Source organism: Hippoglossus hippoglossus, chromosome 5 (assembly GCF_009819705.1).
Source record: "Hippoglossus hippoglossus isolate fHipHip1 chromosome 5, fHipHip1.pri, whole genome shotgun sequence".
Taxonomy (NCBI): Eukaryota; Metazoa; Chordata; class Actinopteri; order Pleuronectiformes; family Pleuronectidae; genus Hippoglossus; species Hippoglossus hippoglossus.
Genome location: NC_047155.1, coordinates 4,496,003 through 4,511,888, shown reverse-complemented (window position 1 = coordinate 4,511,888; position 15,886 = coordinate 4,496,003). Strand labels below are relative to the sequence as shown.

At 40.3% G+C, this 15,886-nt stretch overlaps 2 protein-coding genes across 3 annotated transcripts in view; one reads left to right on the top strand and one right to left on the bottom strand.

Moving 5' to 3' along the window:
* cenpp (centromere protein P) overlaps window positions 1–15,886 on the top strand; it is a 72,663-nt gene that overhangs the window by 33,640 nt on the left and 23,137 nt on the right. The gene's annotated exons all lie outside the window — the stretch shown is intronic.
* aspn (asporin (LRR class 1)) lies at window positions 1,961–10,470 on the bottom strand. The gene is made up of 8 exons (XM_034586523.1): window positions 10,262–10,470; window positions 7,392–7,687; window positions 6,714–6,826; window positions 5,531–5,744; window positions 5,114–5,224; window positions 4,802–4,895; window positions 4,030–4,168; window positions 1,961–3,493 (listed from the first exon to the last, which is right to left on the bottom strand). Exons 2-8 carry the CDS (start codon window positions 7,651–7,653, stop codon window positions 3,293–3,295), a joined length of 1,134 nt encoding a protein of 377 aa, XP_034442414.1. The 5' UTR covers window positions 7,654–7,687; window positions 10,262–10,470; the 3' UTR covers window positions 1,961–3,292.

Here is a 15,886-nt window from a genome sequence, read left to right as displayed (position 1 = left end):
CAGCTCTTTACTTCAGGTGAGGCTCTTGTAAAGTTTGACATCATAAATTCAGAAGGACTGAATAAATAGTGACTTGCATTCAGTGGAGTTGTTAGACACTGATACTTTTGCCTTTTATGAGACAAACCCTGTCATGGGAAAAATTCTGGGAAAGAAGCTGCATTTTTCTCAGCTGCATTTTTCTAAGTGTTTGGAACGGGACGGTCCCAGAGCTGTTGAGTTCATACTTTGAAGGAGATGGCGACACAACCGACATGTGCTCTGATTTAACATTCAAATCGTCCTCATGTCGTTCATGAGCTTATTCTTCTGACTTACTTCACCAGCTGAAAGACTCATGTGTGCAGGACGGGAGGCAGGTAGAGAGTGGTCGTGGGTGGGTGATGACTTGAGTAAAGGAGAAGAGTGAGAATAGTGTAAAAGAAAAGGGTGAAGAGAGGTAAAAGTGCTGAAGCTAGGACCGTTTTCTGTCCGTGCGTGTGGCTGTGAGACGTGGCAGAACGAGGCCTGGCCAACCAGCAGATCTGTTCCATATGTTTCCTGGAGAACGAGAGAGAGAGAGAGAGAGAGAGAGGGGCCGCTTCCCTCCACCCCACCCACAGCACAACGAGTCTTCATTTAAAAAGACAAACCAGTCAAACTAGCTCATGGAACTGTACCCCAGCTTGGTCCTATTTTCTGTGGACTGTAGGTATCAGTTCCAGGTGGAGGTAGAAATGATGAAGGCAGCTGGCAGGTGTCGAGTTTCTCAAAGTGTGCAGGGAGCTGGCTGCTGTTCGACAGCGGCCTCCCACAGAGACGGAGAGGGAAAAGAAAACACACAGACTTTGTCCCGTTTTCACACTGGTTTCATCACATTCATCGTTCCTGTGAGTGTGTTTGAATGGTTGCTGTCAGCGAGGCAGGAACGACTAACTTCTGGTGTCGAGAATCTGTGATCAGCGAAATGTGTTTTGAAGCAGCTTCCAAAAAGACCAAAGATAATTGCTGTTGAATTTGGCATCATTTCTGGATAATGGTTGGGTTAAAATATGTTTCTCTGTCTAACTGACAGCCCATTGATTTACTAGAGATTGATCTGTCACCAATTAGTGCCAAACAACAACAGGAAACCACATTAAGGAAGCCGAGGTAGCTTGTGTAGCTCGTAGTGATGAACACACGGAATTATCGCGTTCCTCTTATAACCTACAATGTTTGCTGCCCTTTCCTCCACAAATGGCAAATGACCAATGCAGGTTTAAACAAATAAAACAAGCTTCTAAAGAATGTAAAACTTTCAGGGTTCTTGTTTACATCACTTCATGTATTAGTCTAAACGGGACATTAAATATACAAACCAATTAATACATCAGTAAAAACTTCTGCAGTTTACAAATACTCATCTTTTAAGTGTCCTCAACAATATATAGTTGGAATCTGAATCAATCACTTTTTGGTTTTTGACGTTCTCCGAGTTAAAGCCTCCACCAAGATGATGGTCTTTAACTCTTTAGTGTAGAGTGACATCTGCTGGTTGATAAGGGAATAGCTTCACTTGCCTCCTACCAGGGACACCAGAATAAAGTCTCTTCTGTCTGGATCGTTCACCAATAACTTTATCAACTGTTAATTGTTTAATTTTGATTTTGCTTCCAGTTTTCTCCAGCTTGAGCATTTGCTTTGTTTTTATTCTGTTGTAAAAACCGTTTACGAATACAATCCACGTAAAACTTTCTCTGATTCTGAGCAGGAGATTCTATTCTATAAATCTGCAAATCTATTTATACAGTTCTGACATTTAAACATTTTGGAAAAGGAATTTCTAATCTTTGTTAATCAACCATTAAGGTGAGTACTCGGCATGTTAAATCAAATCAAATGAATTATTGACTACTTCCTACAGGATAACACAGTAATAGCTGAAATGATAAAATCAACTCCAACCTACATTCATTTTAAAAATAAGTTGAGGCTGAAGTTGGGAGGTGATCCAGGTTTATTTAAAGACAGACTAAATAAATATAGCACCATTTTGGAGGGTAGCACATTGGAATAAACAGGGACAAGTTTATAAGGAAGATGCTCTCAGACGATCATTACCTGCTTATAATTTCAACATCAACTGTGGTGGTATTTTGGTTGCTATAGGTTATTAAAACAAACTGAGTTCAAGGGTAAATTTCAGATTACAGATTATCCCCAGCCCTGCAGAGGAAAACGTTTACATCAAGGACAATGTATAATTTCAGTTTCTAAATGAAGATGATACAGACATGCAGTGAGATAATGAAAAAACATTGACATGGAGAAAGACACAGGGCTTTAGAGTGACATGTTACACTGAATAACACCAGAATCATTCACTGACTGTACAGGCCTCTGCCAAAAGGAAAATATGTTTAAGTTTAAGCTGAAGTGTTTTTTTTAGGCTAAAGTGAATTTTCTATGATAATTCTGTTGTCTCAACTTAAAAAAAAATGGCGACAATATAATACACTATGTAAAGAAATGACAAAAGAGAGAAAAGGTATATTTTGTTTGTTGATATGAAAACAACTTAAATCGTCCTACATAACTGTATCTCGTTAAAAGTTGTTTTGATTTTGACATTGAAAGAAAAACAATTAAAACGTTTGTCTTTCATTGAAAAAGGCACAGGAATGTAACACTACTCAAGTTATTGGGTGGTGTTACTCAAAAGGACCAGGGGGAGGCGCTCTACCCCCAAGTAAAGTTTACCCAGCAGAAGTTGAGGGACAAAGAAAAACTGATTAATTGCCTCCACCAAGGACGTTACGTTTTCACCCCTGTCCGTTGTTTGTTTGTCGGCAGGATTATGCAAAAAACTACTGAACAGATTTCCACAAATGGTGCAAGGATTCATTCAACTTTTCCATGAATCAGAACAAAGCAGCAGATGCAGATTTTCTAACTTTCTTAAACATGACAAGATTGTTTGTTTGCAATTTCCTTGAATCATTATTTAAACAAATTAAGCATATTTAGAGAACGGATATGAGTTTGTGCCATTTGGTGCAGCTTTACTGAATTTAAGGGGACCGTTGGGCCTAGTTTCAAATTTTTGTTATTTTACACATTATCAGCACCAACAGCCGGACTAGAGTTTTGTTTTTGTTTTTCTCCCCCTGGCTGAGAACTGTCACCATGAACTTAAACACTTAAATGTACAGTTTCATCTTTTGTTTTTTGTTGATCTATCAAAATTATTTCCAGTTTATTCCTTATACTGTAACAAGGATATTGGCAGTTCTCCATTTTCTATTTTCCCGGAACTCCTGGTTGTCGCTCTCTACTTCTTTCTGAAGTTTCCGAGCTGAACGCCCCTCCGTCCGGTCACGCAGCGGAAGGTGGCCGGCTGGATGTCCCAGTACTTGACAGGGTTGGCAAACAGACTGATGCCCGTGTACAGGTTCTTCTTGACACCAGACGTGACGGGACAGAAGTCGTTGACTCCCACACTGTTGATTTTGTTGCCATGGAGGAAAATCACCTGAACAGACAGAAAGGAATTTTGTTTTTGATCAGATATTTTTCAGCTTTTTTTTGTGCACACACCATGACAGAGTTTCGTGCTGATGCTGCCTTTAAGAAAACATTGAAACTCAGAATCACAACCTTTTTCACAGGAAACAACATTTTGGACAGTCTGAACTGGAGAAAACAAACAACCTTACTGTTTCTCTTCATTGCTTATGTGACAACAACATAGTGTAGGTTGTACATTCTCCTTCTTCAACATCTACATACAGGATATAGCAGCTGATTTATATTAGTCTATGATGATAAACTCTGGGTCATAACAGGATAATGGAAACAAGGACGAGTCTGGGCTCAGTTTGAGAAACGTGCTCCTTCGCCGTGAGAGGAACATTGATTGCAGTGACCCACTTCAAAACATCTACCTCTTTTTGATTTGTTGAAATATAAATAAGAAAAGAAGATGTTGTTTTTTGGATACTTTGGCTCAGAGCTACTCGTCAACCCCCTGGAGACAGTGACTACATGCTGGATATCAGATATCTGTACCTGGAGGTAGCGCAGGGAGCCGAGGCCGGGGGGGACCTTCCTCAGACGGTTGTTGTCTAGGTGGATCTCACGGACATTTGGGATGCTGTCAAAGCTGCCATTCTCTACAGACTTAATCTGGTTAAAACCAAGTCCTAGCCTGCAAAAGATAGTTAAAAGGTGTCATCACTGGTTAATAAGAAAGAAATTAGAGACGGATAACAGATTTAAATATGTACCTATAAATAAAAAGGTTCAGTGTGAAGAATCTAGGGACATCTAGTGGTGAAGTTGCATGTTGCAGCTGAACACCCCTCACCTCACCCTCCCCTTCCAAACATGAAGGAGAACCTGTGGTAACCTTCAGTTGTCATAAAAACTCAAAAGGTGTTTAGTTTGTCCAGTCTGGGCTACTGTAAAAAACATGGCGGCCTCCGTAGAGAGGACCCGCCCCTGATGTAAATATATCAATGTGTGGTAATATAGATAAAGTGAATGAGGGACACACACAATGTTGTGTAGTCTTTATATTAAGAAATTGGGTGTTGATTTAGTTTTTTGAATTAAGCGTAACCTCTGAATATTACAATTCATATTTTTCTTGAAATGTCTCTGTCCATTAATATATAATGTGCCAACGATTACTATTTAAAACTGAATCTGTTTTCCCAGAAACCTTTAAAATACAGAAAGTAAATATATTTTTCGTTATATTAACTTGAGAAACGGCCTGGACAGGTTCATTAAAGTGTGGTCATGTCAGTTTCTACGGTAAAATGTGGCTGGTATTCACCTCTGCAGGTTTTTATATCTGATGAAGTCTTCTACCTCCACCTTAGCGATCTTGTTGTAGTCCAGGCTCATCTCTGTGATAGACGTCGGGAAGTCTGGGAGAAACAAAACAAACACAACCAGTGTAACGTGTCATTTAAGCATCTTTTAGTTCATTAGTTGGAAAACAAATCAAAGCATCATTTCGTCAGTTTCATCACATCAGTTGTACAGGTGAGGTTCAGTGTTCGTCAGAGTAATAACCGGGTGACTCGAGGAGAAAGTCAAGGTAACAATACATTGTTCAAATCAGGAGGAGGTGAGTGTTATTTACCTTTGGGTACGGCAGTTAGCTTGGCCTCTGCGACTCCGAGGTACAGAGTCGACAAGCCATTAAAAGCTCCCAGCTCCATCCCACTGTTGGCCAGAGGGTTGGCACCCAGCTCTGTTTGGACAGGCACAAAATATTTGGTTTGATTACTAAGGATTTATTATAGTTTCTTGCGTCATCCACATATACAATGGCGAGCAACTGCTTGATGATGCATGTCCTGGGTTTGAGTGTAAACAAGTAGGACATCATATTGACATGAGTCACGATCAAACTATGCTCTATAACTGCTCTATACTGTTAAATCAGTCAAATTAATTGCTGCAGACATTTTGTTTGGCAAAGAACCACAAAAGCATCTGTCCTTCGACAACACTGATTATTCCTAATCAGAAACACAGTGCTGAAACCAGGTCTCACCCAGCACATGGAGTTTCCTCAGGCCTTTAAATGCGTCCTTCTGGACTCTGGTGATCTTGTTTTCGTGAAAGCGGAGCTCGATGACGTTGGGAGGCAGGTTCGCAGGGATCTCCTTCAGCTGGTTGTAGGAGAGATACAGCAGTCTGAGATGGTCCATGTTTCTGAAGGCCTTGGGGTGAATCTTGGAGATCTTATTGTTGATGAGGAACAGGCCCTGTTGTGAGAGAAAGGAATCACAGTAAAACGGAAAAAATGATTCAAGCAGAGTTTTTACTGCATCGCCTGAAGCAGATGATGCCGATGCTATGATGACTAACTCAATTAAATTGAACGGCACAGTTAAAGGTTTAGTTATTTGAGTTTAAATAGTCTTTTACACATGCTTTCAAGGTTAAACTTTCATGCTTGATATCCAACCTGTGCTTGGCAACAAAATTAATGATAAATGTTTATAGCAGCTGAAATCTGGCGTAATTTAAAGCTGTTTTTTGTTTCAAACATATTTAGTTTTTTGGAGGGGTAATCTGAATTCCTTTTTTTTTTTATCTAAATCACTCTCTGTCCTACATTGGTTGTATTAGTAAAAAAAACAGTCTGCAGATTCTCACGGTTTGTTGAGTTACAGTTGAGAGTTGTAGGCCTTGATGTGGTTTACTCCCAGCTGGATAAACAGCAGCTGGATGAAAGACAACCCCCCCCCCCCAGCTGGAAGCTTCATAAAGGAACTGTCATCTCTAAAGGCTGATGGACAAGTTTCCTCTTGTCTGGTCCCTTAAAGACCCTTTAGAGCGTCCACACGCTGTAATAGTTCTCTGGTGTTATTGAGTCTGAATAGACTGTTATTGTTGTTGTGAGAAGTCATTGGTTGAACACAGGATCTGACGTCTTTAATGAATGAATGCAGGGGAACAAAAGTGTCCATTATCTACAACTGTGTATGCGTGCAGGTGTTATGTTGTTCTTTGGAACAAGTTATTTTCTTTACCACACAAAATATATATCCTTAAATGACTTTATATCCAGTTTCCTGGAACTTGTTTGCTCATGTTTTGATCAGATGGACTGATTCTTTACTTCCCTGATTTCAGCCATGTGTCTGTTTGATGTTAACATGAAGGGGTTGCGGTGTTTGTCACTATGTGCAATGTAAACCAGTTCTGAAGGTCTACGGAGGGTTTCTTACATAGAGTTTGTGGAGGCCTTTAAAGTCGTCCTCCTTGATCTCAGTGATATCATTGTTTTGAAGGTCGATCATCACAGTGTCTTCAGGGATCTTCTCAGGAATGGAGATCAGACCTGTTGGCAGAAACACAAATGTCTGATTAGAGACCGGAGTTGAACCTAAACTGATGAAAGTCAGAACTCAGGGAGCCAAAAGTTTAGAAGAAAATACTGAGATATACAGGTGAAAAGTATTTGTGTTCTTTCTGATTCAAAGTCTGCCAGCAGAGATGAAATAATGATGTATCTGTGGGTTTTTTTTAATTTACGGAACAAACATGATCAAACATGATTAGTCTGTATCAAGGCCACGGATCGCTGTTGTCTCTGCACCATACTGTAGTTTAAAGAAAGTCTGATTCAAAGGATTGGAACGGTTTCAACTGATATATTCATTAAATAACAAAGACCCGGGCTTTTTTCATTTCATCGGGTGGCTCAGTCTTATAGATAGAATGAAGAGTTCAGACATCTGGAGGGAGCTCGGAGTAGGGTTGGTAGTAAGTTGGTTCCAGCTGCCCCTGCGACCCCTCGTCCACCCATCTATACTTATCTAACACTATCTGTGAATGCTCAGGATGCATTTCTATCTAGTTTTAAACACGTGTCAACAGTGGATCCGGAGTGAGTGTGTTCTCACCCTGGTCGGAGCACTGCATCACTCTGGGTGAACAATGGCAAGTAGCAGGACAGTTCTCGTCTTCATCATCTAAATCGTCATTATCATCTTCGTCACTATGGCCATCATCATCGTCGTCGTCATCGTCGTCGTGATCGTGGTCGTCGTCACTTGAATCAGCCATCATCATGTCATAGTTTTTCATGAAATCCATGATGTTGATTGGCTGGTAGGGTTTGGCGTTGCCTACCACCAGCAGGCACAGCAGGAGGAAGACCCTCATGGTTAGTGGTCAGTGAAACAGCGACCAGAGGGAGCTGTAGGAAAAGACAGAGGTCGGGTTAGCTCTCAAATCAGTTGACAGGATTAGATGTCATGATATTGAGAAGCAGTGGAATCATGTTTTTTTTTGCAGTTTTATTCCAACATCAACAGAATGGAAATACAGAGCCCTGTAGTTTACAATGATGAAGCCTGTGCAAGTGGGCCACCTTTTGATATTTAGTTTTTCTCCACATGGTTTTGAAATACAAAAACTACTCCTACACAATGTTTCAAAAGAGAACAAGGAAATAACAGTGTCTGTTTTTCAGTTTTAGCTTCTTCAGTGTTGAGCACATAGTCTTGATGGGTTCTCAGCTTGCGGCGAAGTGACAGGAACTAGGACCCATCCAAACTCTAGTCCTGTTCCTAGGAGCCAAGTGGACCCGTGAGGCCCGATTTATTATGTCCGAAACCCAAGCTCACAGTGATGTCTGAATGCAGCTCTGCAGCAACATCTGCTACTGTTTGTTACAGGGACCCCTTGATGGGGTCACAAGAAAAACCTCTAATCACAAGAGATCCGGACTGGAAAGATTAAAAAAAGATAGTTCTGCAACACAAAAAGGGCATCTTTCAAATTTTGTAAAGATTGTGCTGTTACCTTAATTTCTGGATCGATTTACCTCCTGACCTCCTGACAGTAAAATGAATTTAGCACTTCAGTCACAAGTTATTTGGTTGCACCAGCAGTTCTTTGGCCCCGCATCTTGTGCCAAGTCTTTCAATATTGCCAATACCTGAGTCCGACTCTTAATATATGTTAGATGTTGATTAGAGATCCTGTGGGTTTGATATACTGAACTTACACACATGTTACAGTCATTGTGACACTGGTAGTTACTCCTGTTGCTGTTTTTGTCCTGTAGAGTCCAGTTTTAGTTTTGCAGCCTGTTTGAGGAGGGTATAGTTAAAACAGTACATGGTGAAAGGGCTGAGTAGTCGGAGCGATCACTTTCAGTAAGTGCTGCTCTTTATTTCTATCGGTATTTCCATGAAGCTCTGAAAACATCTATTGGAAAGGAGCTCTTGCAGCCAACAAAAATGTTTTGCCAGCGCTCACCTATTCACCATCTGCGCTGATTCAGAAAATGATACATATCTTCCTGTATTACACATTCATGCAGCTTTCCGAGCGAGGCCGACGGCGTCTGGTTTGCTTTCCTCTGGTAATCTTGATGGAGTCTCAGCCCTTAAGTTGAGCGTTGACTGCAGCCACAAGTATGTGGTGGTGGTTGAGGATCCTGCTGCGACAGCAAATACTGCTCAGCACAGACCCTTCCTCTGAACCCTCCGTCTCTCACTCCACATGTGCACATTTAGCACAAAAGAGGCTAAATACAGGGAGTTGGACATACATCTCACTCCAGTTATAGTAGTGCAGGTAAATTATATTTCTTCAGAGGTCTGCATTTCATAAAACATCAAAATCAGAGGGAAGTGACTCCTCTCTGATCCGTCAGGACTCACACACAGTTCCACTCATGACTGCAATGATTATTTTCAATATCAAATCCTGTATATTGTCTATACGTCTAGTCTATGATAGTGAAAAATCTGGTTTCCAGTTGATCAGAGTCCAAGATAATATAATATAAAATATAATATAAAGCAAAACAGCAAATCCTCTCATCAGAGCAGCTGGAACTAGAAAATGTTTTGAAGTCATAAGATTTGATCCCTGATCTGATCCCTGATCTGATCCCTGATCTGATCCCTCCTGCCTTCACCAGGACTCCCATACAGTTCCATCTTCAGACGTCTCATTGTTTCTGACCAGAACAAAACCCTAAATATCTTCAGTTTAGAATCATATAAAGTAAAGAAAAACATGTGGAGGAGCAGGAACCATATATTTCGATAACTTTTGCTTTTGTGGATTCAAGTCATTAAATGACAAAAGACAATTAATTTTGACAACAATTAATCTGTAGATCTTTTTCTACTCATCTTGTTATCAATGAATAGTTTCAGTACTAATATAGTAAAGCAGTCACAGATGTGTCTGCTTTGTTCTTGAAAGGATTCAGGTGATTCAGATGGTTTCCCCTCATGTGTTTGTACTTAAGACCTAATGACTATGACTACTCCATGGAAAATTACTTAACATTTTTATCTAATGAGATCATTACATATCATATCATTTAGTCAGATCTACTTTAATCAAGCCTCCAGGAAAGTAACGCACACAATTCAATAAAAAATCCATCATCAGTCATCATCAAAGTCAGATTTTGTCCTTTTTGTCCTTTTTGTTGACTTTAAAACATGATCCATACACTGGCGATCATTGTTGGGTTGATCTTGTTGAAATCAAAGATTTACATGCAAATCAAACTCACATAAACACATAACTTTTTCCTCCAATATAAAAGTAGATTGGCTGATAAAATCAAGATTTTCAAAATACACTTTAACATCTGCACGACCTTAAAGGTGCCCAGCAGAAACCAACCTTTACACCTCAAAGATGCTGCGTTCTTAGAAAATAAAACATGCCAGACCGACCAGATAAAAACATGTAGAGTGTGCATTAGTTGTTTTGTTAATAAATCCAGGGTGTGTCCTACCTCAGCCGTCAGGTGTGTTTGTGTCCTGGTTTAAACCCCGTGCAGTAAGCAGAGCAGCAGCAGGCTCCAGCTGGAAGGCTGAGAGTTGGATCCTCAGTCAATACATTTCCAGTGAACAGAGAACAGCATCACCCTCTCTCCAGGAAAAAAACAGCCCCTAAACACCCCCACCGACGGAAAACCTCTGCTGTGAGGGTGAGAGGTTCAGTTTCAGCAAAGGGCTCTTGACTCTGTGAGATCACACCATCTGTACGTCTCTGTAGGGACTCGATTTGGAAAAAGGCATTGTTGGGACATAAGTCATGTGCTTCTCATCAGGAGCTTTGAAGTGATGCCAGGATAGTTAACTTCAGACTCCCATATTTATATAGAACACACTGGTAGGTCTGTCACCTCCACTGCTTTCAGGACTTGTTGCCATATAAAATATTTTACATCAGCATGAATGGTTCTCACACTGAGGCCCGTTGGCACTGGGTTAAACAAGGCGAGTGGGACTGTACAGCTGCTGTACTCGTTCCTCAGTGAAACCAGTAACAGTCAGAAGGTGGAGGTGGGCTGGTACAACCAGGTGGTGTAAGATGTCATCTGTTGTTTTCTTCGGGATTCCTTACTGGGGCTGCTTTATAGAACCTGACGTCCCTAAAGAGCGGCGGCTGCCGTACGGTAAAGATAAACATCTGTAAAAGGAGGAGGATGTTTGAGATGTAGGGATCATATTAATGATTAATCCCCTATTTACAAGAGATTATTATCCAAAAATATACCTTGAGTCGAAATGACAAAATATAAAGACACTGTGAACTCTCCCTTTACAACTTTATCCTTAATTTTAACTGTTGAACCTCCCTCTTATACTTCTTTTTTACCTTTCACTGTTTTTGATGTGGTTTGTTTTTCATTCTTTCTTTCATTTTTCTAATTTTTAAATTGTCACTTAACACTAACTCTCTGTACATATACCCCCCCTCTGTCACTTAGACACTGCAAAGAGGTGAGTGAGAACAGATATATAAACATTCAAGACTTGTAATAATACAATATAATACAAAGAAATACAATATTAATGAGAGCAAAACACGCTTCATTTTGAATATTAATGCCAACTTTGGATCCATGCAGTCCCCACATGACCCTGAAACCATAAGCGCTATAGACAATGAATGGATTGATTCCAACTGTATGGAGGAAAGTACAAATATCCAGAAAATGTCTCGTACTCTCATTCTCAATTGATCACTTTGCACTTTCCTCACTCTTCTTTAACAGCGACAGCTCTGTCCGTCTACACCCGATGCTGAACACGGTATCACACGGCTCCGTCTGACTAGAACAACCATCAGGAAAAGTGACACAACAGACAACTATGTTTGAATGAATGAAAGACATCACTTTACACGATGAATGTCTCGTTCAAAATACCGATTTCAGTTGTAGACAATGAAGTAAAGCTGAACTGGAAACAACTGGCATTGTCTCACGCTACAGGAAAATGTGATGAATGATTTGTTAAGACAGATGATTCTTGAGACGTTAAGTCATACTAACTTAAGGTGGTACAGAGATGCCAGTACGGTCAGTGAGAGCTGCCAGATTTCTCTGTGTGTTATTACACATTTCCTCCTTAACTCCGAAGCAGAGACAGACGAGAGACGGAGGAGACGTTTTGCAATGTCGACGTTATTTATCTTGTGTTGATGTGTCTTAACAAGGCAAAACAGGGAAACCTGAAGCTTTACTTTAAAGGCAGAAATGAGAAATACCTCCCAAGAATGGAAAAGCTAACAGGAGCCCGCTCCCTCAGGGGTTCATGTGTTAAACGATTCATTTTTCCATTCACTGCTGGTGTTTTCTGCTGAGCTGAGCTGGAAAGGCCGAGTGAGGCAACTTATGGTGAAGCCTGACCAGCCAACTATGCCCTGGTTTGGCAAGTGAGGTCATCTGAAACCGTAGCGGATCTTTTTTTTCTGGTTTCAATGGATCTTCATATTTTCCAAACCCATCACAGATCTGGTGAAATTATTATCGTCAACATGGAGCCTCTCGTGTGTCATGTTCAAAATATTCTTTGAAGGAAATTCCTACACTTCAAAGAATTAAAGAAAATGTGTCTCGTCATTCTCACCAGTTCCCAACTCCCCCTAGAACACTGAGATTCATAAAACTAACGTTTTAAAACAGATTGAATTACATTACGTTACACACTTGACCCTGTACATGTCAAAACTACTGTTGCAACACTGACAAATTGTTATTCCCAGATCATTTCCTTCAAGCTTCATATTTAACAACTTGTGCAAAAACTGAAGTTGAAATTGAACTGGTAATTTCTTGTTTCTGTTACTTTTAGCCCAGATGCTGAACTGTAGGGATTTAACTGTTTATACCTTAGAAGGCTTCTACTCTTCTTCACTTTTGTCTTCTTCACAATCCTCCGAACTTAAAGGACAGTTCTGCTGATAAACGTTTTTAAACGAAAAATTTTGATGTATAATATTGTGTCTCGAGGTTTAACATGACCATGTTATCAAAAGGTCTCTGGTTTGACTCTAGCCGGGGACTTTTCTTGTCTTTAATCTCAACTCTTCCTTAACTTCCCGTCTCACACAGATCAAATAGACAGTAATGCCTAAACTTTCGAAAAGTTTTAAGATGTGCTAAGTGCTATGGGTATGAATCACGCAGCAGTCGCTGGTTGGGGTCAGACGTGTTCACAACAACATGAAAATATCCAGAACATTCAGACGACGGGATGTAGAACATGCAGGAGGCAGGACATGATTTATAAATCCCACTGTGGAAATCTGTGTTTTAGTTTTCTGTACATCGACGCTGGTGTCGGCCCTTATTACCAAAAACTCTCGTTTTCTTTGACATCTGTGTCTGCATCTTCTACTTGTATGGCTCCTCTTTTTCATCCTGAGATATTTGTATTCTTCTAGATTTGGATCCGTCATGTTAGAAATGTCATCAACATTCGCTCGCTGTGAACTTTCCAGAAATATTTCTGCTGTATTCTGACACGGGCTCACCCGGACATTTTATGGACGTTTTACCAGGGGACTGGCAGGAAAAGCAGCTGACTCGGACATTTGTGTTCTCACATACACTGCATGTTCTGAAATGTTCTGAAATCAGCTTAAATGAGTTTTATATATTATTTTTTTCTTTACATCTCATGTCTGGAACCGTTTGCAACTCGACATAAAGCTGCAGACAGTGGTCAGTTTACAATGCTAAATAAAATGCAGCTTGGAAAAAATGCATCAACAATTCACTATTAAAACATCAGAACATTTTTGAGGTTCCTAGTCGAGAGGGAGCGTCCTAATCACCACGAAGGAATTTCACATGTAGATGTAGTTTGCTGTTTAATCACAGCTGAAGTTAAACCAGCACTTAGCTGTTAGTGAACTTCAGCGGTGAGATGAGCTGATAATGTGTCTTGGTCTCAAACTCACTCATGAGGGTTTAAAAGTCTTAAAGAACCAAGTAAAGAGCTACTACTGTGTGATATGTAAGCAAGCCCACATTTATATGATTCCCCCGCTAAAAACTCAGGCACAGTTCCCAGCTCCTCATAATCACAGCTCCATAACTGTGAGCTGAAACAATACTGTTTCATGAGCCAGATTTTAAGATTAAAGAACCATTTCCCCCTAACATTGTAGGGATCTGATTGAACCCTGATGTAAAGAGCCTTGAGCTCTGTGTGCACTTAGAGCACACAGGCTGTGTTCTGCACTGCAGTGAGGACCACTAGTCTTGTAGTGTATCCAACTATTTGCCTGCACCTTTCTCCCTCTGTTAATCCTCAAAGAACAAAGCATCTTTTAAAACCTTTGAACTGAAGTTCTTAAGTGGGACATCCAGCCCGTCGTCATCTTCTCGTGAGGGGGATCTTTCATGAAAATCTCATATTTCTCAGCTGACTGCTCCGCCGCAGAAAACTTTTAATTCCGAAGCTTTGAATGTCAAAAGAGGGGGGATTGGTTTGTGGTGGTGAATAATATGTGGCAGCGTTGTTGGAATTACAGTATTCAAACTACAAATTAAACGTTTGAGATTACTTCCTGATGTGAGACGGTCTGCGCTCTTGATGGGAGGCGGTCAGGAGGTCCCTTCGCTCTCGGGATCTCATTCTTTCCGACCCATCGGACGTCTGTGACGGCTCTGGGCTGCAGAGTTTCCTCCGTCAGAGCCTTAAGAGTCACTGGGGCAACTCGCAGGGCAAGGTCTTACCTCGGTGGTGTTGTTGCTGTTCTACCCCAAGAACGTTTGGGTGTTTCTCAGCCAGGCTGCACAACAGACCAGTGTTCAACATCCTCAGACTTCAGTGACATATGTAATAATATTACCTGAGTCAAATAAATAGAAGATCTGTTGAGTTGTGAGTAAAATGAAATAAATCGTAGTCCTTTTGCCTTTTTAACCATCTCGATTGAGTTCAATGATATTTGATCCAGTCAGTGGAAATATAAGAATAAAGATAATATTTTAGTTCAAATCTTGCAGATTATTATTAGAAAATAAAAAATTATAGTCTCATAAGACCCACGGCTCTGCACACACTTATGTGTTAGTATAAGTAGCAGTTTAATAATATAAATAAAGGCAGGGAAGCAGTCATTTTTGAGTAATTACTTTGTTAGTATTTTATGTTTTCATCTGTGTTTGTCTGTTGTTCAGCAGCATCTACTGAACGGATAACCACGAAACTTGGTGGAAGGTCTTTCAAGAGTTTCACTGAGCCGTGAATGTTGATGAAAACATTCAGACACATTTATGTGGTTGGTACCGATGAGTTGTGTTCACTTTAGTGCAAAATTAAAATCTGGATTTAGTGGCTTTAAATGTGGTTTCATCGGGGTGTAGGCTTTTTTTCCACCGCTGTTTGGTCACAAATGGGACTAGAAGCTGTAATGTGGCCTTGGCCTTAAAGCCTGTTTTAATTTAACGGTTGGACTGATGAGTCTTGGCGGAGGTTTGCTCTCTACTGAGTGCAATTCTAGTTTTGGTCTTTTGCTCCTTAAATGAAGCAAAATCGATTATGAGCAGTTGTAACTACGTCTATAAGTTATAAAAAAAAAGGTCAACTCAATTAATAGTTTTTCACAATTTTATTAGAATAAACTTTAGGGCGCTGCAAATCGGGAAATATCCAGTAATTTACGTGAAGAGAAAACATCTGGGGAAAAAAATATATTTTTCTGCTTTTATATCATGTAAATCATCTCCTGAACAAAACCTGCTACTGTGCCTGATAAATCATTTGCTTAGAACAAAAAACAGAACTTGTGGGTGAAGTTTTGAGCTGTGTGTCCTCACCCTGACGAACACTGGTGAGATCATGTGACTACGGAGTATTAGATTGTTCCTTTGTGTCCGATCTGTGACACTGATCAGCACAGCAGCTGTTCACCTCGGCAGAAAAAGCCAATTCTCTCTTTTCTGCAGGAAAACTCTGATCTCTGAGCTTCGGCTCATCGACAGAAAGTTTTCCAGATGAGATGGCGACTGTCCAGCATCTGGAAAATGCCCAGAAATTACCAATTGTTGTTTTTATTGCTTATCTACTTTCAGATTTATTTTTGTCTGCTTATAATAACCTACAACCAATTTGTC